The sequence below is a fragment of the Leopardus geoffroyi genome, chromosome A2, assembly GCF_018350155.1.
Source record: "Leopardus geoffroyi isolate Oge1 chromosome A2, O.geoffroyi_Oge1_pat1.0, whole genome shotgun sequence".
NCBI classification, from domain to species: Eukaryota; Metazoa; Chordata; class Mammalia; order Carnivora; family Felidae; genus Leopardus; species Leopardus geoffroyi.
In genome coordinates this window covers 21086326-21110948 of record NC_059331.1, presented here as the reverse complement: position 1 = coordinate 21110948, position 24623 = coordinate 21086326, and the positions used below count along the sequence as shown (strand labels likewise).

The 24623-nt window shown below is 55.9% G+C and overlaps 1 protein-coding gene across 5 annotated transcripts in view; it reads right to left on the bottom strand.

Annotated features, from left to right (window-relative positions):
* Positions 1-2116: 2116 nt before the first annotated feature.
* NISCH (nischarin) overlaps positions 2117-24623 on the bottom strand; it is a 33226-nt gene continuing 10719 nt past the window's right edge. For 2 of the 5 annotated variants that reach the window (XM_045493061.1, XM_045493063.1), the window contains exons 4-21: positions 23847-23895; positions 22708-22871; positions 22247-22342; positions 20781-20876; positions 19197-19349; positions 18480-18548; positions 17791-17976; positions 17257-17385; positions 16026-16139; positions 15560-15671; positions 11227-11351; positions 10119-10168; positions 7841-9244; positions 5711-6128; positions 5036-5192; positions 4394-4522; positions 3753-3914; positions 2117-3337 (exon numbers count right to left, since the gene is read on the bottom strand). In XM_045493061.1, the coding sequence (XP_045349017.1) occupies positions 2727-3337; positions 3753-3914; positions 4394-4522; positions 5036-5192; positions 5711-6128; positions 7841-9244; positions 10119-10168; positions 11227-11351; positions 15560-15671; positions 16026-16139; positions 17257-17385; positions 17791-17976; positions 18480-18548; positions 19197-19349; positions 20781-20876; positions 22247-22342; positions 22708-22871; positions 23847-23895 (4224 nt within the window). In that variant the 3' untranslated portion in view covers positions 2117-2726. Of the gene's footprint in view, positions 3338-3752; positions 3915-4393; positions 4523-5035; positions 5193-5710; positions 6129-7840; positions 9245-10118; positions 10169-11226; positions 11352-13882; positions 14970-15559; positions 15672-16025; positions 16140-17256; positions 17386-17790; positions 17977-18479; positions 18549-19196; positions 19350-20780; positions 20877-22246; positions 22343-22707; positions 22872-23846; positions 23896-24623 lie in introns of those variants that run through there. The other 3 variants (XM_045493062.1, XM_045493064.1, XM_045493065.1) reach the window with 2 other exon arrangements.

The following is a 24623-nucleotide window of genomic DNA, read 5'->3' as shown; positions in this document are numbered from 1 at the left end:
GGCGGGCAGTTGCTTTAAAAGCAGCCTGGAGGCCCCGCCAGTTCACCCCCACAGGAACCCGCCAGGATTTCCTTCTGCTATCAGCAGCCTGCAGGCGGAAGGGAAGGTGCTGGCCGCTGACCCCTGCATGGTCAGCCTGGGCCCTGTTTGGGGCTTCCTGGCCTGGGACCCTCCTCTTGGTATCACTGCCCCCAAGCCCACCAGCAGCCACAAGCCTGGGGCTTATCAGAGGGTGTGAAGCAAATTCCGATGTAAACAACCGTCCAGCCCCTGTCTGCAAGCCCAGCCTGTATCATTCATAGGCTCTGGGGGTGGGGGGCTCTGGCGGTTGTGGGTGGGGCAGCCCCTGAATCAGATCTGCCTGTCTTGACTTTGCCAACTGCTGAGAGGTGCGGGGCCCGTGCTAAGCAGACAGCGCATCAGACCCTTCTTTGGCTCACCTGCCCCAGCCACACCCTCCACCTTGTTCTTGCACCCTCCTCCTCTTCCCAAGGAGCCTCCTGGCTTCCCACTGCACCCCAAACCCCTCTACCAGCCCCTGAGCTTGCCTGCTCTGCCATGAGCCTCTCCACTTCCTAACCTGCTGCTGTTCCCCCAGATCCTTTCACAGGGACTCACCCCAAGGTCAGCCTCAGGTCAAGCAAGGGTCACCAGCTACCATCACCTCCTAGCACTTGCCACCAGCTGACACTTTATTTCATTTATTCTCTGTCCTCTGATGGAATGTCAGCTATGGGAAAGCACGGATGGTGTCTAGCTGTTTCTCACGGTTGATGCTTAGTACAGATTTGTGGAGTGAATGAAGGCAGGCAGGCAGGTACCTTTATCATCCCTGTTACTGGTGGGGAAACTAGACTCAGTGCTGGGGCACTTGTCTAAGGTTGCTTGGCTAATCAGTATTAAGGTCCCATTCTCAACACTTAAGGTCTGTTGCCTGCAGGGCCCCGTGCACTACACAGCGCAGCCCCTTGCCAGTAGATTCTGTCCTCACGGACTCAGGCAAGGGCCGACTATCATGCTGGTCCATGGGGCCTGGGAACAGTAGCCCAGGTGGTGAGGCCTGTGTATGCCAGGCCTGGGCATGGTGGACCCTGCCTCTGGTTGGCACCATCCCTGTTTACACACAACAGATAGAGGCTGGTAGCCATGTAAATGTCTTCAATAAAAGCCTGGTAGGGAGAGAAGCCTTGTCACCTGACTCCTCCTCCTCCTCCTAAGCAGGCCTCTCTCCCCTCACTGGCTGGAGGAGCCATCGACTGGGCTAGCTTTTGAAATCTGGCTGGGGAGGTTGTGAGTGGAGAGACCTTCCCAAATGTGGCTCCCCCCCCACCCCGGGCAGCCTTCCTGAGGGTGACGAGTGCTGCAGACCCTCCTGAAGAACAGGAGTTGTAGGCTGGAAGCTGGGCTGGCCACCCTCCACTCACCTCTTCTCCAGTCCTGCCTGACCCAAATGGCCCCAGGGCCTTGGGAACTGAGACTCGTCACTGGACCAGGATGGAAGAGACAAGTGGGGCTCCAGGGCCCCACTCTGGGGGTAGGAATGGGGTGAGAAAGGGTGAGACATGGGACTGGCTCCCAAAGACGTCCCAGGTCCTTGTCTGGCAGGGCTCCCTGAGGCAACCCCCACTTCTCTGAGAACAGGAACATCCTATCCACCACCTGAGGCCACCTCCCACAGGCCATCTTCCTGCCAGCGCTCCCGGTGAGACCCCCCAGGCCCCAGCCTACACAATCCCAGACTCCAGGCCTTACCCTCACAACAGACTGCAGCTTCAGCTGGGGCCGGGCCAGGTGTGACATCCCAGACCTGCAGGAAGCAGAAAGCCAGTGAGTCCATGTACCAGGTGTGCCCTGAGGCTCAGGGTCTAACCCCAGCTCAGCACGGCCCGATCCCAAGGGTCCCCTGACACCTCCCCTGTGCCGGCACTCCCCTGCCAGCACCACCCTGGAAGAGCAGCTCCTTTGCCCTCTGAGCCCTTCTCCCTCCCCCACTTTTCCCTTGCCCCCAGTAGCTCACCTTCCTGCTTCTCTAGGGTACCCTCTTCCTCATGCCAGCCCTGCCCTGGTCCAGTGCCCTGCTGGGACCCCAGTGCCCCTTGAAATAAAAGACCCAGACTGTGTCAAACTCTGCTTTATTGGAGTAGAGAAAACAGGCAACAGGAATCACACTCGGTGCTGGTAGCTCTAGGTCCCCTGTCCCCATCCCTCTCAGCCCAAGGCCTGGGGACTCCTGCCCCCATGGGGCTTTCCCACTTGTCTGGACCAGCAGAGGCCCCACTGTGGAAAACTGCACGGGGCGGGAGCTTCCGACATGTATTTTGCTACCAGCTTCACGATTAGCAGCAAACAGCACAATGACAGCACGTGACTGGACATTTCAGGAAAGGACACAAAGAAGAATAAATCGGACCCATGGTGCCACACGTTAATAACAGTCCCACGACTGAAGACACGACACTAGAATGCTGGCCACACCACACCAGGGCAGGCAACAGACCACAGGAGGCTGGCAGCACATGGAGGTCCTGGAGGGTGCCGGCGCTTTCACTCCCAGTACTGGAAAGAAGTAACTGAACACCTATGTTCACATTCTCTGAGGACAGTCAAATGAAGGTACCCAAAAGGGAGGAGAAAACGCTTTAAAAATGACAAAGAGAGCCTGCTTCCCGCCCTGAGTGGATGCCAGGGTGGGCATGGCAGGCAGCAGGGGCCAGCTGTGGTCCGGGCTAGCCAGTGAGCTCGACGGGCAGCTCACGGCCACACAGGGCCTCCCACTGGCGAGCCAGCAGCGAGATGAGCTTCTCGCGGCTCTCAGCGCTGGGGACAAACACCTGCCACTGGACCTCACGGCCCTGGCTGCTGCTGGCAGGGCCGTCTGCTACTTCCCCGAAGTGGTCCGGGGTGACACTGCCCATGAGGTCACGGCCCTGAACATCGTCAAAGATGAGGGTGAGGGCCTGTGGGTAGGTCTGGTAGCCCATGAGCACGCGGTCCAGGTCTCGGACACGGCGGCCGTCGTCCAGCCGGTACCGGTCTCTCTGTGGCGGCTCTTTGGCGAACTCAGGCAATGGGTAGTGGACAAAGTCCTCGTCCAGGAGAAAGATCTCAGCACTGGTGAGCAGGAGCGTTTTGGGGCGCAGCATGCCCCTGCAGCGCCCAGGGGGCGGCGTGCCCACCTGGAACACCTGCACATACAGCAGGATGCTGAGGGCTGGCGCCTTCTCTGGGTCAGCCATCTTCTGGGCCACAGTGAAAGTCAGGTCCCCAATCTCCTCCTCACTGGGGTAGGTGAATTTGACGCGGCTCGAGTGGATCAGCTCGTAGTTTTCCATCTTCCCTGCAGAGAGAGATGGCCACCGGGGCTAGAGCCTGGAACTTGCCTGCTGTGGGGCCCGGAGCACCAGCAAACCCACGCTACACAGAATGGCGGTGTAAGGGGCTGTCAGAAGTGGGGGAGTGCTCCAGGCTCCCACGCTTGGGAAGGACACCCAGGGGCCAGCAGCTCAAAGCGGAGCAGACGCTTGAGATGCATGTGCCGAGTGGCTGAGGGTTTGCTGGGATAGAGGCTCTGCAGTGAAAAAGCTCATGTGAAACCCTAGCTGGCTAAGCAGGAAAGACAAAAAGTGAGAAGGCAGAAGGGGTTCTGGGCACAGACAGGTGCTCTGGGGTCTGTTGCAGCCCTTGGGGTCAGGGAGAAGGTCGGTGACATCGGCCCAGGTGGCCTGTCTGCAGCCTGAGCCAAGTGGGGGTACCTGTGGTCTTGTTCCCAAACTCAGAGTAGAAGTCCTTATCAACAGGTTCAGGGGAGGGTGTGCGCTCTAGGGAGGAGAGCACGGCCATGAGGTGCTGGAGGAAGCAGTGTGTCAGGTAGCTGTCCCGTGTCAAGCATGTAACCACCTGCACCGGAGAGGAGCCTGCAGGAGAAGGGGACGGTCACGGTTGCAAGCCGCCACCCCTGGGCTCTGTCCCTGCCCCCCGAGACCACAGAGCCATGAGGGCCCATGTGGGAAAGCATCACGAGGCCTGGAGAGATAGCTATTTCTCAGGCCGGAAGGGCTGTGACATTTTTCTGGAAGGGGATGCAGAGGCATTAGGGAAAAAGCTTAGCTTTCTCTCTTCAGGAAGTGTGAGTCAGAAACATCCTGCCCGTGAGCCCTGGGCCCACTCTGCCTGCCCGTCGGCCACTTGGTTGCCTTGGTCCCCGCCTTGCGCTTGAGCCCTGGGGGGTTCTGCACGCTCAGCAGTTCCTGAAGCCGCTTCCTCCCACTGCGGTGAACGGACTTGGGAGCAGAGATAACCCAGCCTGCGATAACGCACCCACATGTGGAAGGTGGAAGCCCACTGGTGACGCTGGCCTTCACCCAAAATAGGAAAAAGCATAGCAGTCACTCACCCGTCAGCCGGAAATACTGGTCGAAAAGTCCAACGTTGACTGCCTGCAAGTCGCTAAGCTTTAAAACAAAGCACTGGGAGATGTGGAAGGGACTGTTGTTGTAGTCCGTGTTCTTCTGATGCCAGAAATCTATGATGGAAATACAGGAACCAAGCGTGGTGCTGGCTGTGCCAGGGGAGCCCAAGGGTCCCAGGTGTACAGCTGTGCCCAGCAGGAAGGGGTGCCCCTGGCCAGCCCAGTCTGCTGTGGCCTGGCAAGGAGCCACTGCTACCTCTTATGCACACGACGCCTCACGGGCAACGTCTTGCCTGGCTCAGCAGAGTCACGAGGAGCCCTGTAATAGGCCACTAGCTAAGGCTTCCACCGAGGCCCCACAGGACAGAGGCTGCCCAAGCCCTCCTCGTCACTGCCAGTTCCTGGGTACTCACTGGGCCTGGACTCAAGCCCTGGCCTCTGGTCTCTTGTGACAGCTCCAGGAAAGAGCGTGGTTATCAACCCCCTTCCTCAGACAAGGGATGCTCCGCCCAGCCCTGCTGAATCGCTGCTGCCTGAAGCCACACAGCTGGCTACAGAGACAGAGCCCAGCCTGTCTCCTCAGGCACTGCTCTGAGCTCCTGGGTGCCAGCAGGCCCTGGTGCCTACCCTGTAGTGGCTCTGAGAAGTAGCGGCGGAGGCCATCGTGCAGCACGAAGTACACAGCCTTGGTGGAGAGCAGCACGCAGGCGGTCACCTCCAGCCCCGGGGTCTGGTAGAACACCACTGAGCACCACATGAGGTGCCTCAGCTCCTCGTTTTCAACCTGGATACAGAAAGGCCGGGTCTGGGCCTGCAGCAGAGCAGGGCCGGGGCACACAACTCTCTTCTAGGCTGTACCTGAAAACAGCTCTGGGCAGGGCAACCCCCCATCAGCCCCACTGTTCTGGTGACCTGCACATACCGGTGACATGCCCACAATCCCAGATGGGGAGACGCAAGACCCTCATCGCATCTTGTCAACGCATTTATAAACTTGGAAGCAGAGAAGAATTCAAGGGTGGGAGATGGATGTGGGGCGGGGTGTGCCTGGGGCCCAAGGCTAGGGGTGGCAACAGGGTGAGGTGGTGACAGGAAAAACAACTGACCAGGGAGAGCAGCCCAGGACCTCCCTCCCCAGGTCCTCAAAGCTGTGACCAGCTAAAGCTAGGGAGGAAAGCCAGCACAGAAGTCCAAGAGCCTGCAGCTGACCCCAAGCCAAGCCCTGCCACAGCTCCCAGGACCAACTGTACCACCTTTCTCCACACGAGCACCAGTCAGCGAGCCCGGCTCTGGGGCCACTACCTCGGCAATGCTGCTGTGAAAGAGCTCGATGATGGCGCTCCCCTGCAGGCTAGCGATGTGACGGAGCGATGGGCAGGCGGGCAGGTGGGACGGGATCTGATTCTCCTCGGAAGTGGACCGGATCAGCTGCTCGCTTGGGTACTGAGCAGGGGCCTCCGCTGGCACCAGAGGCTCTGCTGGGGCCGGGGCAGCTGGGGTCGGGGCTGGGGTCTCCACTGGGGACTCATCTGAGCCCGAGGCCTCTGCTGGGACCGAAGCCGGAAGCGAGGCCTCCACTGGACCTGGGGTCTTCACAGGGTCTGAGGCCTCTGCCGGGGACGGAGCTGGGACCTCCACCGAGGCTAGGGCCAAAGCTGGCGCCTCCACCGGGTCCGGGGCTGGAGCCTCCACCGGGACCTCCTGGGAACGCTGGTCATTGCTGCATCCCCCAGTCCCCAAGAAACACTGTGTTAACACAGGGACCCCAGGCGGAGGGTCACATCACACACAAAACCTCATGTCCACCAAGTGCCACATCTGAAGTCACCTGGAGATGTCTGGGTTCCCTACAGGAAGACAGAACAAAGGGAAAGTGCCAGGCCCTTTCTCTTAGAAGGGAGATGGGTAGACAGGGGAAAGACAGACCATCTGGTACCCTAGGGCTGGGATGGCCAGATATACGTGGCCCAAGGACTAAAAATGCATTTTCAGAAGGTGGTAGAGGTGTCAGAAATGCCACTCTAGAATCCGTAGAATTCTACGGCCTGGGACCCGAGTGCAAACAGACGTTAACAACCAAAACCAAACTGTTCCTCAGTTTGCCTCTGGGTCCTCCTGAAGTAGCCCAGGCTCTCATCCCATCTAGCCATATACACGTGGCCACACTGGGTTTTTGCTGGTCTGTTCTAAGTACAAGACCAAACAATGCTCAGAACCCTTAAAGCTCAGGTTAGGAACGGACCCCTGAGGTTGGGAGGACCCTGCAACTGGCCTACATGCCCCAGGCTGACGGGGTCTTTTGGGCATCATCCTCTCTGTTGGGACAGTCCATCTGTTGAGAGAAATCCCTGGGACCCTGATCTTGCAGAAATCCCTGGGCTGTCTCCTTGTTGTCCTGCGACAGAGATACATCTGCTGGGGAAAAGCAGGGCACCTGTTTTCTGCACGCGGTCCCTACTATGGGCAGGTTTCAGCCAGGCTTGGGGAGGGAAATGGAGACAAGGTGTCACCACTAGAAGCCGCAGTACAGGGGCAGGGAGGGGAAGACCCTGAAGTGTGTGGAGACATTGAGTGTCTCTCTGGAGGCCGCAGGACTTGAGCTGGGCCCAAGAAGGGTACCTGATTCATCCAGAGAGAGGCTGGAAGCCCTTTGGGAACACCGGTTGGGGGACTGGGACTGGAAGCAGGCTGTATGAGCTGCTGGGGTGAGAACAGGGTCTCCACTGCTCATAGAGATGGAAGAGAAAATGAGGGTAGGCTGTATCTCAGAGAATAGGAGGACCAACAGATGAAGGGTTTTCTTGCCCAGGCTGGGGAAGCCCCAGCCTGTATGAAGCCGGGGGGGCAGGTGTGCCCTCCAGGGCACAAGGTCCCTCTGGAGGCTTGGGTTGGGGTGAACTGAGGATATGATTACGGCTGCCCACAGGCTTCCCTCTAGCCTCAGCCCCAGATGGCCCTGAGGGAAACCCAGGGAGGGAGATGGAGGGAAGTCAGGCTTGGGGACAGAAGCAAAGTGAGGAAGAACAGGACAAAGCTGCCACTACTTCCCTGTCTCCCCTGCCGCAAGAAGGAAAGGAGCTTTCAACGAGGGGACCACCCAGGTCACAAACTCAGACCTTCGCACTTTGCCACTCTTAGCCAACAAGTTCCTCTGGAAGGAATTTACAGAATGGTACACAGAGAAAGAGCCCCTCAGCAGACCAGTTCTCCCTGGAGAGGGGTATATGGCTTACCACCAGGGTAAGGCTTGGTAGTGGGTGTCAGAGGCAGCCAAGAGCAGTTCTGAGGCTGGTCAGAAGTCAAAGAGGAGCAGAGGAGCCGGGCCCACCCTGGGCCCACTCACGCAGATGCTCAGAGATGTGATTTGGGGCCAACGGTCTCAGAAACTGTCCCCCCCACAACTTTCCCCCAAGAGCCCGTGCTCAGTCTCACCTGGCCCTGCCCTCGGCAGGCTGGCCATCCACGAGAGGCCTCTGGGACGGGGCCCCGGTTGCGGGGCTCTTGGAGATGACCACGGTCTTTAGGTCCTGCAGCGAGGCCCGCAGCTGGTTGTAGATACGCAGGAAGTGGAACTTCTCATGGGGCAGCACAAAGATGGCAGTGACAAAGCGGTAGCCCACGAGCAGCTCAAGCACATGGCCATCTGCGAAGGCACCCCGCGGCTGGGTGCAGCTGCGTGTGGGGTCCAGCAGCACCGTGGATAATGGCACGCGGCTGAGCTTGAAGCTGTTGCGGTTGCGACAGTTGTGGGTGCCGCGGTTGGGCATGGGGTTGAAGTCGGCCTTGATGACGTTGAGGTGCTGGGGCGTGAGCAGCAGCCAGTAGGGGATGGCAGCCGATTTGACGGCCTCGGAGGGTGCGCAGCAGGAGCGCCGCACAGCTGAGCAGAGCGTGCAGCTGGCCCACTCGATGTTGCCCGAGTAGTCCCCGGCGGCCGTCTGTACCATGCGCTTGTCGCTGTAGACCAGGTAGACGGGGAAGCAGCCCTGGCTGTGCTCCTGGCCGCCGCCCGCCACCTTGTAGAAGGTGAGCAGCTGGCGGAGGAACTCCTGCAGGCTGGTGTGGCTGCCATAGAGCACGGGGCTGCACAGCATGGCCATGTGCTGTGGGGCGAAGCACGAGCGCAGGTCAGCATGGAACTCGTGCAGGTTGGTGGCATCCGAGATGATGAACAGCGTGTTCTCGCTGTGCCGCACCTTGAGCACCAGGCAGAGCTCCGGCATGAGGAAGCCGAACTCTGTGAGATCACCGTGGGGGAAGCAGAAGACGAAGCGCAGGGACGAGAGGATATGCTGGCTGCTGCCCCGCGACTCCTGGTGTGGGATCTCGAAGACGGCGATGCCAAAATCGGTGAGCACAAGGCAGGCGGCGAACTGGCGGATGCTGCCCTGAACGTGGATCAGGAAGCACCAGAGCACCTTGAGGATGCGGATGTGCTCCAGCAGAAAGTCCTCGTCTGCACCCAGGGCCCACTCCAGAGCCAGGCGCTCCTCCTCGCCCTCCTCCTCCTCCTCCTCCTCCTCCTCCTCCTCTTCCTCCCCCTGGCCACCTTCTTCCTCTTCCTCCACATCCGGGGGCCCCATTTCAAAGTAGCGGTTCTCAGCAACATCCTCCTCATCGTCCTCATCCTCGCCCTGCTCGCCCTGGCCCTCCTCCCGCTGGTTGGCAGCCTCAATCCAGGCAGGCAGCTGTCGCTCAATGGCCTGCCGGATGAGTGTGCTCAGGCGCTGGATGAAGTCCTGGTTGGTGGCCGTGTAGCCAATACAGGTGAAGGGCAGGAAGATGATCTGGCCGGACCCAGGCACCACCTGGACCTCCGGCTCTGCATGCTCCAGGCTGTGTGGGGAGAGGCCAGGTAAACGGTATGTTGTGCTGGGCCATCCCTACCACCCACACACACAACCTTCTGCTGCACCCTGGCCTCAAGGGTCTCCCAAGCCTTCTAAACAGCTGAACCTGTCCTGAGCCCACAATAAGCGTCCCAGTGGGGAGCCAAGGTGCTGGAAGGCTGGGACTGCCAGTTCAGTGACAGCCCATACTCCCAGGGCTCGGCCCACAGGCACCAACACTGTCCTACCCACACCACGCAGGACCCCCCAACAGAAGCACCACAAAGACTTCTCAGTCATTCAGACGCTGGCCGTGAGCCCCAAAGATGAGAGCTAAAGGGCATGAAGTCACTGGTTGACAACAGTTCCCTTCAGGGGCACCCAGGAGCCTCTGGGATGGGAGTCAGGCAGTAAGCTAGGTGGGTCTTCGGACTTTCCACATTTAAATTCTAGCTCCTCTTGGCCACTGCTCCCCTTATGCAAAAGCATATAGAGAATCGCATTGGGAAACTTCTATAAAAGGTCAGAAAGTAAACACTTCAGGTTTTGGGGGCCACCCCACCCACATATTCTTTTTTTAACAGTGGCTTAAGAATAGAACAATCATTCTTAGCTCACACAGGCTGTAAAAAATAAAATAGGCTGTGGACCAGATCGTCCTTAATCTGCTGACCCCTAGTATGGGATAACGTGTCAAGCAAACTTCAGGGATTAGCATTTGGAAACAGACCACAGCCCACCTCATTGGTGCTTATTTAAAGGAAGAAACAGTTTTGAAGGACTCCTATGAACAGATCCTTAACAAAATCCAACTGGTTCCCATTAGCCCACAGCTGGGCACGTGCAGGAAGCCTAGAATGCCTTCTCAACCTCTTCCTTACCTCACACCACCAACAGCTCCTGGCACGTCCCGTAAATCATCAGAAGGTGCCTGACAGAGAAGGACATGAAGTGAGCCCCCTACTTGCCACAGCCATTCCCTGGCATTTACTGGGTGCCTGACCCTGAGCCAGGCACCCCCTGCCCCTCACCATCCTGCTTCCCTTGGGGATGGATTCTGGGGCCCAGAAAGGCAGAGACTCATCCAGTTACCCCACCAGTGTACAGCAGGGCTGAGATCCCTGCCCATGTGTCTGACCCCAGCCCACGCCCCCATACCACAACTCAGCATGCGCCTCTAGGTCTGGCATCTAAGTGCTCCTCATGCCACCTGAGAGGCTCCACATGGTCAGTCTACCAATCTGGCAACTGGCCAGGAGAGGACTCGATGAAAAGAGGCTAGGCAGCACCTGGCACGGCACTCCCAATGGTTTCTGGGCAGTGTGGAGGACCGAGGGCCCAGGACCTCCTACTGTGTGACCCTGGGGAGAGCGAAGGGAAGAGTGCCAAGAGTGTGGGGACAGAGCGAGGACCCCACAGACTGCCCAGGGTCACAGGGCCATGACTCTGGACTGCTGAACACAGCTGGTCCTCCTCTCTTCCCAGGACTCAGGGAGAAGTTCCAGAACCCTCAGCTATAGCCACAGAGGAGGTGCTGGAGTCACAGTGTGTCCCAGACTGCTAGGATAACAGGCAGGAGCAGGCAGAATAGCCCAGGACACCAGGCAACAGGGGAGAGGGAAGCTCTTCCTGATGGGTATAGGACCCAAACAATCCCCACTTAGGGCCTTCTGAACTGCCTTTCGCAGGAGAGTCCACTCACAGGGGCTAAGGACCATCTGGCTTTGTCCCCCAGGACCTAGTGAGAGAGAACTGCCCGTTCCTATTAGCCCTGAGAGACAGACGGACAGACAGACGACAGACGACAGACAGCGAATATAAACCGTTCATCATAAAGCACAGTGGACCAAGCAGAGACAGCATCTGCCCCAACTCCAGCCAGACCACCTCCTACTTCCAGCCAAGGCACATCCTACTTCCGGACAGCCCCAGGCAGAAGAGGTGGTCCACAGAGATAACCAAGCCCTGGCAGCAGGAGGAGGGTGTTACCTGTCCTGCAGGGATGGACTCTAAGGAATCAGAACATCCCCGGGCAATGGGCCGGTCTTCAGGAGTCAGACTGTCGGTGGATGAGAGGCTGCTGGCCAGGGCCTCCTCTTGCACGAACATGATTCCTGGAGAGACCAGGGGCAGGCGGGCAGGGCAGGCAGGGAAAGTAGCCATTCAACACACAGGGCTGGGCCCTCAGGCTATTGGCATTGACTGGGGCCTTTTCAGACCCCCTACCCCAGCCGCATGGATCACAGAAGAAAACATTAAAAATGGAAATCTTAAAAAAACTCTAAGAACAAATAACTGTTTATCTAACCTCAGGGCAGGGACAGACTTTCTAAACCTAAACCCAAAGGAAAAAATTGATACGTGTGTGACTACGTAACAACCAAACTTCTGTAAGAAAACTAAGATATAACAAAGTGAAATGAAATGAGAAAAAAGTACTTGCAATACTTGATAAAGGTGTGTGTCTTTAATCTATAAAAGGCTCTTCCAGATCAAAAATGGGAGGGGAAAGCTGGAAACCCCGTTAGGAGACCACAGGATGAAGAGACATCCCACAAAGGAATGGCCGCCAGAAAGAACGCAGGAAGCGATGCACCCTCTCACAGGGAACCACAGAAGGGCAAGTTGGAACACAACCTCTGTTTCGCCTCACGTTGGCAAGAGTCTGACTGACTGCATGGCCTGGATTTGGCCTAACTGGGCAGAGGTGGGCAGTGGGGCATGAGCTGGCCTGCCCTCTGGGAGAGCAGTTTGGCAGTATGTCCGTCAAGAGCCTGAAACGTGTTCACTCCTAGAGCCTCTTTCTAGGGAAATGACTGAAGTTGGCCCCATCCCCCCAGTAACATGACATCTCCGCTGAGCTTCACAGACACACAAGGGCTCAGATCCCCTCATTCGGCCAGGCCTTCTTCCAGGCTGTTTTCTTCCGTGGCTGGCAAGGACAATCCGTGCTTGGCACCCATGGCCTGTTTTCCACAGGACACCCCCCACTGACCCTCCCTTAGGCTACCTCCACATGGACAGCAAACTGACTCATGCACCCCAGAAACACACAGTGCTCTTAAACCCTGCTGAGGCTGTTTTATGAACACAGCATGTCCAGGCCTGTTCCTTCACTCCGAACGTCTTCTACGTTGGAGGAGGATAAAGACTCTTTAAAACATTTTCCTAAATGCAGCTGGTGAGGACAATACTGAGCACCGACCTCAGTTTTGCAGAGGTTTGGAGGAGCTTAGGGCTTGCCTCCACAGCCTGGCTTTGCCACTAGTCACCATGGTTCGATGAAATGACTGAGCTCCAGAGGTCACGGACCCTCGTCCAGTTCAGCTGCCCCCCAGGGACAGGACAACTCATGCAGCCCAGGTCGTTGCCCATGAGCTAGCCAGGCCAGCAGCCCAAACCCAGACACCCCCAAAAGCAAAGCAGCAGGCGCTATGCAGGCAGGAAGGCAGCAGCACACAGCCATGCATGAAGCACACTGTTCTCTCCTGGAGTCCACCCCTCCCCTCCCTCACTCGCTCAGATTCTGCCATCCTCCGAGGTTCGCCTCACATACTAACCTCCACTGCAAAGCCCTCTGCTCTAGACATGGCTCTCCCTTCTACAAGTGCCCCCACATCATTCTGCCCTGTTCTCCCTTGGGTACACAAGCTCACCTCCCCAAGAGACTCCACGTTCCTCAGGGGCACTGTCCTGGTCATCTGGAAACCTCTGATAAGGATGCAGGGAAGGGAAGCCCTTACTGACCATTTCTGGTGAGCCAGGAGCAGTGTTAAGCGCTCCCCCAGCATTAGCTCATGCGCACCTCTCGTTATTTACCACAGTTCATCAAATCTAAGATGCGTGGGTGGGGCGCCATCTTGGTCTTAGCAGGTGTCCACGGAAGGCTTTCACACGACTCCATCACGAATACCAGCTGGCTGACAGCGACTATGAGACGCCACTGATTGAAAGACGCATCTCAATTTCAGACAAGTCACAAGGTGGAAACGGGTGCATCTTAGAATCGATGAAGTAGGGTGTATCCACTTTACAGTTGAGAAAACAGAACTTCAGAGAGGATGCAAGTTGCTTGAAGGAACATGGCCAGGGAAGCCGGGATGCAAACTGAGCCGACTGCCTCCCAGGTGCCTGCTCCTAACCACTTCTCTACAGACCTGGCTGAAGAATCAACTCTGGCATTTCACACGTCAGCCCCTACTGGTCCCAATCCTCCATGGCTCCAACAAGCTGGCTAACAGCTCCTGAGATAACCAGAGGCCTGGTGTTAACTGGAGAGCACCCAGTTTATTCACAAGTATATTCACCTCTACAGGTGGCAGCAGGCTGGGAGCATAACTGCTCCCTTAGGGGAAAACCCCGACCTGTCCAGGCAAGACCCTAGACGGGCAGCGCATAGCTGAACACAAACATTTCTCCACCTTAGTGAGAAAAAACGTTTTCTTGCCACTACCCACCCACACCCTGTTTGGAACTGAGGAAATGTGGACAGGGACAGTCTTTCTGCTTCCTTCCTGGACCATGGACTGTACAAACAAGTGGTCAGGAAGGGTCACTCAGAGGATGAGACGAGCGGCATCAGATTGCCTAGATGGGGCCCGAATTCTGTGGTTTCTCACAAAAAGGAAAGAGATGTGCACACAAAGACATCCACTGCAGTTTTATTTATAAGAGGTGCAAATCTGGAGACAACATCTAAATGTCCGGTAGCTGGGAAAGGGGGAGCAGACTACAGCGAGCCACCCTGTGGCATGTCCCCAGGGTGGGGCAGTGGGGGAAGGGTTGCCTGCAGCTGCGGCTCTGGGGGCAGACACCTCACATCCCCCTGCCCACAGTCTGCACTTTACTATCTGGTTCTCTACTCACTTGTTCATTCACACACTCACTCGTTCATCGATTTAACATACTGACTGAGAACCGGCTGGTTCCCAGCCTCAAGGACCAGTTGCGTCTCCCTGCCCCCAAAAAGCCTAGTCACACGGCTCGGCTCCTCTGCAGGCCAGCAGGCCAGCCGGTGCTGTGACACGGCAGCTTGAGGCAGCAGTCCCCAAGAGGGCCCTGGCCCAGTGACAGGGAAGGAGGCAGGAAAGCTTCTTCACTGGGATACAAACCCCCCTTCCCTTTCAGGTAAAAAAATAAAACCAAAATTTCTCAGTCAAGGGTGTTACAAAAGCAGATTGACAATCACTCTGGCCCCTAACACCACCACTCCATTCTCCTGAACTCTCTCCCCTAATCTCACGGTCATGACCTTGGTGTGCTGCCCTGCCATGGGCTTTCCGATTTAACACGAGCACTTCCCCTTTCTTCCGACCCAGGTCCCCTCTCTCTGATGTCATGGTGGCAGAGCATTTTGTACCACAGCTCAATCTCCCTTGCATCCTCTGACACTTGTCACATCCCATGTTTTGCTGGCGTAAATAACGCTGCAGTGAGCATTTCGCCTCCCCCTTCCCCATTAACTTAACCCGCTAAGATAAAATTCCCACCAGCGGGGTTACCAGGTCAAGGGGTGGGAACGTTTTTCTGGCTCTTGAAACATAGGGTCAAACTGTTTTCCCAAGACCTCACACCAAGTTCTGCGTCTCCAGGAGCCCGGGCGGGCGGCGTTCTTTCCTGCGTGTCCCGAGCCTTGGCTCCACTCGGGACGGCACACCCTCCCCTCTTCCGTGGGGGCCGGGCCAGCAGACACTCCCATGGGACCTGCTTCACTCACTCATCTCCGAGGATGCCTGGGTTCAGAGGTGAAAGCCCTTTGAAAACGCTAAGACAGTGGGCGGGTGAAGGGAACTGGTCTTCCATGGGTCCAGGGACAGCCCATGTTGGCCCCACACACGCAGTGTTTGGGGGCTGAATCACACCGTGAGAACCACAGAGGTGAGGAAACAATAAAAGAAAGTTCCCTACATAGGGGCCGGGGTGCCCGATTCCAGAAAGTCACTGGGCCTGGCTTCCCGTTAACAAGGAACCAATCTGCCCGCAATGCCTATCAGGGATTAGGGTCCTTATGAGCAGCAGCCCCGAGCCTGTTCAAAGGGCAGCCCCCCAGCCCCATCAGAAACCCATGGGATTCTACAGGAACTGCGATGTGGGCGTTCAGACCAACCAGGGGGTACTAGCTAAGCAAACAACTGAACTCAGGTTGGCACCCCCCCCCCCACTCTGTGCCACCCCAAGAGGCGCTAGCCTGTAGATAGCACCATGCCCTCCCTGTGCCTGAACCCTGCAGGGAGCAGGTGCCGGCATCAGCCCCAACCCCAGCCAGGAGGCCCAAGCAGGACCTGTGTGACTCTGCCAGGTGGAAAGACACATACACAATTACCTTGATTGGAGAGGATGGGCTGGGGCAGGGAGGCAGAGGTGGGAGCCACGCTGGGAGGGGAGCCACTGGGCCGGACACAGGAGGCAGCTGAGAGCCGGGAATCCTCACCGATCTGAGGAGGAGTGCTCAAGTCAGCCCGGGAGAGGAGAGAAAGATCAGAAAGCACAGAACCCGGCATAGTCAGTGGGGAGGAGAGACGAACTCCCAGCTCTCACAAGCGTGGTGATGGTGCAGGCGGCCAGGCCTAGTCCGCAGCAACCCGATGTGGCAGGTGCTGCCACCACCCTCCTTGCACAAGTGAGGAGAGGGGATGTGGCTTGCCCAAGGTCAAGCAGCTAGGACATGGAGAGGCACAGCTGAGATGCAGTGGACCTGAGCACTCTACAGCCTGGTTCCACAGTGAGCCAGCTCCTTCCTCAGCTGGCTCTTCACCATCACTCCTGTCACCTCCCACATAAAGACCCACCTTCTTCTCTGGGTTGTTCAACTTTGACTTGACCTCCTTGGCTTTCTGAATTGCTTTTAGCACTTCCACGGTGTCCAGCTCCTTCTCTGTGGTTGCCGTGTTGTCCAGACAGACCTACAGAGGTCAGAGAATGGAGTCAGCATAGGGGCTGAGGGGGGCAGAGTGGCAGGGGCCCTGCTGAGGTGTGGGCCAGGTCCCAACAGGACACAGGAGGCCAAGGGAGGCTCTGCCCCCTGGCAGGTGAGCCCTTCGCCACCCATGGAAATGACCTGGGAGCTCCCACACCACCTGGTCCGTTTTTTGGAGTCCCTCTCTGAGAAGGGGAGGGTACAGGATCCACTGTGAAGACCTCTTGGGTGGTTGGGCGTGGGGGCAGCGACCTGAACCAAGGCCCCAGTTATGGCAAAACTCAGATCAGTGAAGAGCAAGGAGAGGGCTGCTGGGCGGGGGAACAGGCAGAAGAGCAAGGACCCCCATCCGCCAATAGAGGAGGACACTGTGGCTGGCAAACAGTGAGGGGTGGCAGTGTGCTCGAATGAAGGATGGTCCCAAGGACCTGCAGGAGGAGCTGACGCCACACCATGCAGCCTGGGAGGGTAGGAGGAGGACATCCTGTGAACATGGTCTTGGTGACGGTGCGAAGAAAGGGGCACCGGGGCTGAAAAGAGATGAGGAGGGTGGTAGGGGAAGGATGAAGACACCCAGGTATCTTCTGGCCCGGGATTTGGGGAGAAGGGGGCGGGGCCTGCTTGAGGCCGGAAAGACGAGTGAATCTGGCTAAGGATCTGTCCAGTTGGCATGGTGGCAGGTGGCCAGATTACACTCAGCAGGCAGCAGACACTGTGCTAGACTATACTGGCAAAGGCGGGCAAACCCTTTGTTTGTAGCCCACAAAAAACAGTCTGACTCTTTAACAAGCTGAAGATAGTCTTTCCACCCTCACTCTGTGCTTGTTGGTTCATGGGAGCCTTCGTGGCCTGAAGCTCTGACAGAGAGGACATGAAGGAAGCTAGTGGGAACCACGGCAGCTGACGTCCCCATAGAAGAAGCAAGAAAGCCTCTTCCTGAGGAGGCAGCAGAATTCCCAGAACTAAAAGACCCTTAAGGGCCAGATGTCATTCCGAAGCAAGCAGGCATACAACGGTGGACATCACCTACAGTGCTGCCTGTGAAAAGCCAGACTCCATCCAGACTGTCTCTCTGACAGAGCCGACCTACCCCAGCAGCTTACCTCGGAGGCCCTCTCTCCAAACTGAGCTAGCACCTTGGTCCGGTAGTCAGGGATGATGCTCAGAGGGTTGTTCAGTAGAGCCACGTGCTCCAGACACGGGAGGCTGCCAATGCTCTTGACCTCCTCCATCTGTAAGATACGAGTTCCCTGCCATTATCCCTGTTTTGAATGCTTCACCAACAGGGCAACACGTCTGATGGCCTCTTGGCAGTGAAAGGCAGCTTCCCGCTCTTCTTTCTTCATTTATTTGTTACATATTTATTTATTTTTGCAAAAGAGAAAGAGAGAACGAGCAGGGAAGGGGCAGAGAGAGGGAGTCACAGAATCTGAAGCAGGCTCCAGGCTTTGAGCTGTCAGCACAGAGCCCAATGCGGGGCTCGAATCCATGAACCACGAGATCGTGACCTGAGGCGATGTCGGTTGCTTAACCGACTGAGCCACCCAGGTGTGCCCGGCCTCCACTCTTCTTTAAAGTGACAAATACCAAGGCACAGCCATCCCAGAACCCTGAGATCCTTCTGGGCTGTGGCTCACCTGCTCGATCCTGTTGTCACGGAGATCCAGGTTGACCAGGGAATAGAGCTTATGCAGGCCACTCAGACTCTCCAGGAGATTGCCCGCCAGGTTCAGGGTCTTGATGTTCCCCAGTTTGGTGTGAACCCCTTCCAAGGAGGAGAGCTTGTTGTAGGATAGGTCCAGGTGCACGAGGTTGTACAGGTGCTGCAGCAGCATAGAAAACAGGGTACACTGGTTCAAGTCGAGGCTCCCAAGAAAGTAGGCTGCCACTAAAGGTGCAGCAGGCCTTCCACCCTCAAACGCCCACTTCCCTTGGACAGTTATTGGCAAGGGAATCCCCCTGCCCTCATGCACGCACCATGGCCCAGTGGCACCCCCAAAGAGGCATCACGGCCCACAGGGCAGGCGCTGTCCATCGCTGTGATGGAGGCATATCATCTTCACCATGCTTGAGTTATATTTCCATACCTTCTCCCATTCTTTGAAACTAGAGCAACAATCGCCCAGTGCATCACTGAGACCCTAAAGAAACACTAGCAGCCCCTGGCTCTGTAAACTTCTAGTGCACCCAGACATCTTTGGGGTGCCTATGAGAGAAAACCCCAGGATATGGCCAAACTCCCAAGGCTGCATCAGCCTCCTGAACTCTCAGGAGAATGGGACCTTGAGAAGCCCACAGGTGGTGGTCCTTAAAAGACATGAATTACCTGCAGGTTGTCCACGACCAGCACTCCATTGTGACTCAGGTCCAGGAACTCAATCTTTGGAATCAGTTTCTTGTGAAACAAAAGAAATACTCGAGGTTACTCTGGGAGGCGGGATCCTAGGTGGCCCTTGCACCTGGTGGGATGCTTCCTCTTGACCACGGATCCCTCAGCTGGACACTTCTGCAGGGCTGCTGATGTGACCCCTTCCAGTGCCCACCCAGCAGCACATCCCAGGAGTACACCGGGCCTCCAGTGTTGAATATGACCCACTGTTTTTATAGGACACTTGGCTTGTAAAAATGACAAATGCAAGGTCCCAGACAGGGAAGGAAGCCCATCCCTCCTCTACAACCCTGCCCAACCCCACCAAAAGGCACAAATACAGGAATTACTCTCCTAATGCCCAAATATCATCTGGATGTCACTCTTATACAGGCACATGGATTTTTCCACTCTACCCCCTGGGCATAAATTCCTTCACGTACTGTGTTTCTGTATCAAATGTGCATGTAATCAGTAGGATTCATTTGGCTCTATCCACTACCTCACCTATTTTAATTAACCCCACTTTGAAATTAACTTTAAAAACTGCAAGCAATGCACAGAGCACTGAATACAGGTTTTCCATGGTCCTTCTAGAAGAGGCCAAGTCAAATACTCAACCTCAGGATTTGATCAGGCCAGAGAAGCCCCTGGTGCCTGCTACTGAGAGCATACCACAGACTCGTCGATGTTGGAGATGCTGTTGTGGCTCAGGTCTAGAGTAGTCAGTGCTTGCCATGTGGGGATGACGGCAGTCACAGGGCCTTCCAGGGCCGTGCCTTCTGGCTCCCACTCATCAAATTCCGAGGCTTCGGGAACAAGGACTTCCTATGTAAGAACATCTGTTGAGCACCACACTTGGCCCTCACGCAACACAATCATTGCAAAATTTCAGGAAGGGCTTCAGCATATTTAGTATGTGGAAGTGAACTTGCATTAAAACGGGCTTCAGTTCATACAGCTTTAAATGATTGCGAAATAACTGAAAAGCTTAGCAACATAACAGCCACTTGGGATATGCTCTGACCTTGCTTCGTTAGCAAATGCTTTTCAAACCCAGAAGAGCCTTATGCTTCGTGGTGATGCCTTTTCTGGCTTAAACCTCAGGAACTGAAGCTCAGAATTCATGGTGTTTCCAGGCAACTGTGCTTTCCAGACTGGCACTATGGTCCCCACTGAGGATAGTAGGCCCTTTTAGCCATTACTTTGCAGGGTAGCAGCATGGACGCAGGGGCACCATCAAAGGGCAGGAAGGCAGGTCTGCCTTGTTTTCCCAGAAGACCTCTCCTCCCTCAATGAATCAATTTGGGCCCTTTGAGCCAGGCAGCAGGGAGTGCCTTGGACAGAGGCCGAGTTGCCCCACACCCTTGCTCATTACATAAGCCTCCTATTTCAGCCAGTGGCCTCGAGTCTTCAAACCCAAATCTGGATCATACACTGTAAGTCACAGAAGTAGCCACTATGTTTGTTCTATACCCTAAGATGGACTTTAACACTACTAAGATGCAATCCATAAAATGGTAAATAGAAAAAAACCCTGACATTCTCAATTTGAGCATTTCTATTGCTCACACACAAATGACAGGGACCAGCATTTCCACAACCTATCTACTTAAAGTCCACTCAGAACAAGATAGGAACAAGTGCTAAGCCAGGGCTTTTTAACCTTGGAGAAACATTTTTATCAATCTAATAAACGTTCTGCCACTTGCCACTGCCTAGCAATGTGTTCACATCCAAAACCAGTGACTTTTTGGGGGTAGGGGAGACCTAGCTCCTTCAACTGCCTTGTTTCACAGCGTTGATCTTTTTTTTTAATGTTTATTTATTTTGAGAGAGAGAGAGAGAGAGAGAGAGAGATCACAAGTGTTCGAGTGGGGGAGGGGCAGAGAGAGAGGGAGGCACAGAATCCGAAGCAGGATCCAGGCTCTGAGGTATCAGCACAGAGCCCGACGCGGGGCCCCACCCCACGGACCGCAAGATCATGACCTGAGCCGAAGTCAGATGCTTAACTGACTGAGCCACCCAGGCACCCCTAACAGCGTTGGTTTTTGATGAAGACACAGACTAAAGCATCCCAGGAACTGTCAAGCACCACAAGGACCTGCACGAGTGTGCCGCTGCCCAGGGGACGGTCCAGCATCTGGTGTCTCTGACAGGCAGCAGTGATGCTCACACCCATCCTCAGTGCAGAGGGGACCGTTGTGGAGGACCTTGTCTCTCAGCCAGCACCCCAGGCAGGAAATGGGTGGAGCTTACCTTCATAGAGGTTGCGGAGTAGCGGACACTCATTGTGGCTAAGGTGGGCTTCGACGCAACTAGTCCCCGTATGTGCCTGGCACCACAGTGACTTATCTGGAACAGAGAACAACTACGTCTCAGAAATGGCATCACTGCTCCATCAGAAGTCTTGGAAAAGGGTGTCTACCACCCACACACAACAGAAGCACAACAATCAATAAACCCAAATCCTAAGAGGCAGGAGGCAACTCTACCCTAAGTCTCTCTTTTTCCCAATTTTTAGTGCTAACTAAACATTCTCCGAAGAATCTAGCGATGTGCACAGTAAACCACGAGCTCGATGTTCCGTTTTCTCTGTAAGGGCTGGCTGGGGCTTGGCAGGTGGATGGGAAGTGCAGGCTCTGGAAAGCAGGGCTTGCAAGCAAGGGGCTTCTCTCTGCCCCTTCTGCTTCTGCTCTTTGGTGATGGGCCCTCTTGCTCACCCAGCCCTACTTCACTGGCCTTGGCGGTCCTGCAGCAAGGGAGGGTGGGCCAGAGGCCAGAGCACGTGCGTGAGTGCTACCCACACAGAGACTCCAACTCTGGGGCCTCAGCCTGTGCGGGCTAAGGCTGGGGTGGGCCCTCCTCTCACTTCCCAGCCCTTCCTCAGCCAGCACTGGTCGAGGCATGCACCACAGGTTCCCATCAAGGGATGTGGGCCTCCAGTTCTCTGAGACTAGCCCGGAATGTGCAGGCAGCATAGTCCAACGGGTAGCAGAGGCTCTGGAGTTAGACTTGGCTGGATTCAGATCCCAGCTTCATTAACTTCGTGGTCCTGGACAAACCTCCTTACTTCCCTAACCTGTTTCCTCAACTGTAAAATGGGAATAAAAGTACCCATTTCACAGGGCCGTTGGGAAGCTTCCATCAAGAAGTGTACATAAGGGCACAGGGCTGAACGCAAAACCCATGCTCAAGAAGCAGATGCTTTGAAGCATTTTTAAAATTTGTTACTGGGTCCCCTTGCATTAAAAAAATGTTAACAAAATGGCATCGTGAGCCCAGGAGTTTAGTAGGGAGTGATACAAAGCATCAGGCGTGGGCACACCAGAGAGCAGAGAGCCCTCCAAGCCCTCTGCCAACCTGCCCTGGGAGGCACAGACTTGGGAGGCAGAGGCCCTCTGCCAGACCCTCAGGGTGCACCCCCAGCACTTGAGCTCCAGCAATGGAAGGAGGGAGCCAAAGCACTGGTACTCTGTCCTGTCCAAATGCTGCCTGTGCCCGGAGTGGAGACACACAGACTAGCCGAGGGCAGTGGAGGCCCCTCTCTCTCTACCTTCAGGTAGGCCAGACTTACTCCCAGACAGAGTCTGCCACATACTGACAAATGCGAAAACAGTGCCTTATGGGTAAATCCAGACACTCTCCAGCTATAGATGATCAGATGCAAGACCACACCCACATGGGCTCAGCCCTGCCTAAACTCCAGGGCTCCTGGGCCTTACCTCCACCTGATGAAGAGACTTGAATATTGACAGATCAAAAGGCAGGAGCTGCTCTTCAATGTTGCTAGTCCCAAAAGGTCCTTCTGTGCCAGAAACCTGTGGCCAGAGAGAGGGCTTGAATTAGGGATGCTGCTGCAACTGCTCCCCAGCCACATTCACGAGGCGGTGCTGCAGCAGCTGCCGAACGTGACTCACAGCAGGCACGCACCTCCACTCACCACATGCATGGTCAACAAAGCAGGCTAAAGCCGAGGTTCTGAGGGAGGGGGCACTGGGTCACAACGCCCCCTGGTGCTCACAGCCAGAAGCACAGTGTCAAGAACACCCAAGATGGCCTTCCTTCTCCCAGGGCCCATTCAGCCACCTTCACACATGCTGCCAGCCAATGAGCTGTTATGCCTCACACGGGCTACGTGCCCACAACGGAGTGGCTCTCCATTACCAAGCTGCCACAGCTTTACCTTAAGGTACTTAAGGCGACAGGTGAAGTCCAGGATGTGCCCCAGGTCAGTCTTGGCGTCCCCACTGGCACACGTGGGCTTTCCCTGCTGTAGCTGCTCGGTGACCGCATAGAGCTGTAGGGGCCCGATGGCAAAGACCTCTCCGGCCCCCAGGAGCTGTTCTCCTGCAACAGCCACGCCCCCCAGGGTGAGCATCCAGCACCAGCCCCACTGTGCAGCCAGGGCACCTGCCCACCTGGCCAACAGTTAACAAGCACTTGGCAAGCACCCTCAGGATGAAGCTATGGTCCTGAGCTCACGTGGGCACAGGGCAGACCCAGGACACGTGATTACAAAGGAAGGGACATGAGAATGTGCGGCTGGGGAGCCTCCAGGAGGCGAGGCCGAGTCAAAATCTGAGGCACTGAGCTGGGATAAAGCTGATGTGAGGCGGCATTCGGGCAGCAGACTCACACTACAACCTCTACTATGCAAACACTCTGTGATCAGGTGAGGCCTAAGGTGCTAGCCCAGTGCAGCACCTGTGAGGAGGCAGGGTTCTCAACCAGACAGACTGGCACTTGGTCCTTGCTCTGCTCCTCCCAGCCATGTACCCTGAAGCAGGTTCCCGGGCTTCTCATTCTCAGTGTCCTCATCTGCACATCCCAGAAGGAAGGCAGTGAGATGCCCAACACAGGGCCAAACTACGGGAAACACTCATTACATGTCAGCTATTGTTACTATGCTCTCTGGCAGGGCCACGACGCCGGGTTGGCTTCTGTTTGACGTCTAACCTCTTTCAGGTAAGGACAAACCAGGTGTAAGAGGGCAGCATTGCCACCTACCTTCCAGAACTCCACCTCAGGGATTTGGACTAGATCCTGAGCCTGGGGTTAGCCCCCAACACAGAGACTCAAAAGAGTACTAAGGTAAGGTCCATAGCTTCTCGGACCTGGCTGCCCGCAGGGCAGGTAGACAGGCAGGCTCAGCTGTGGACCAGATCCAGGGATTTGGGCAAAACCCCAGGGAGGTGGGCCCTGGCTGGGACTCATCAGCCCAGCACAACAGATGTAGGCGGAGTTCTGCGCCACCCTGGGTCCCCAGCTGCCTAACAGGGCTGGGCGAGTTACACAGTATTTCAGGGACTCCTGGCCACATACCTTTTTCAAAGAGCTCTTCAGCCAGTGCTGCGGTGATGCCATTTATCTCCTGCAGAGAAAACAGAACCCACAGTTAGGAAGACCCCTGCCCCAGTCACTGGGATGCACACATCCCCTGCTATCTACCCACCTCTGTTGCTGCAACACCAGCTCTCTAGAAAGTTAATGTAACAAAAAGAGATTATGATATACAACAAAAGAGAAAATAAACTAGAAGTCAAAGTGCCCAGGAAAGGAAAGTGAATATTTCCAGTTCTGTGGATATTTGGAATGTTACCTCAAAGGCAGAATGGAAAGCAGACTATTGTGGTGACTCTCAGCACACAGGCCCTGGCTCACACACGAGGCCCAGGAGGCCAGCAAAGCCTGGTTATACAGAGACCCAGCTGGGAAGCCAGCAGCTCCCAAAACTGGCCCCAGAAGATCCTAGGAGACGGTGCGACAGAGAGAAAGTCCTATTTCTTCTACGAGGGACCGTTTCTACTTTCTTTCACATTCCAAGTGAGCACTTGCTCTTTCTGTGCTTATCCAGCAAGCCCTGCACCAGTCCACTTGGCCCCAAATTCATACAGAAGAGGCAGGAAAGGACTTCTTTAATGAGGCCTGACAGGCTAAGCCCACAGTCATATAACAGCTGGTATGCTGGGGTGTGAACCCCCTGAGCAGTTACTGCATACTGGCACACTCAGGTTTCCCAATGCCCCATGTGAGGAAGATGGCATTTTGAACTCTGTTTCACAGATGAGAAAATTGAGGCGGAGAGGTGCCATATTCTCC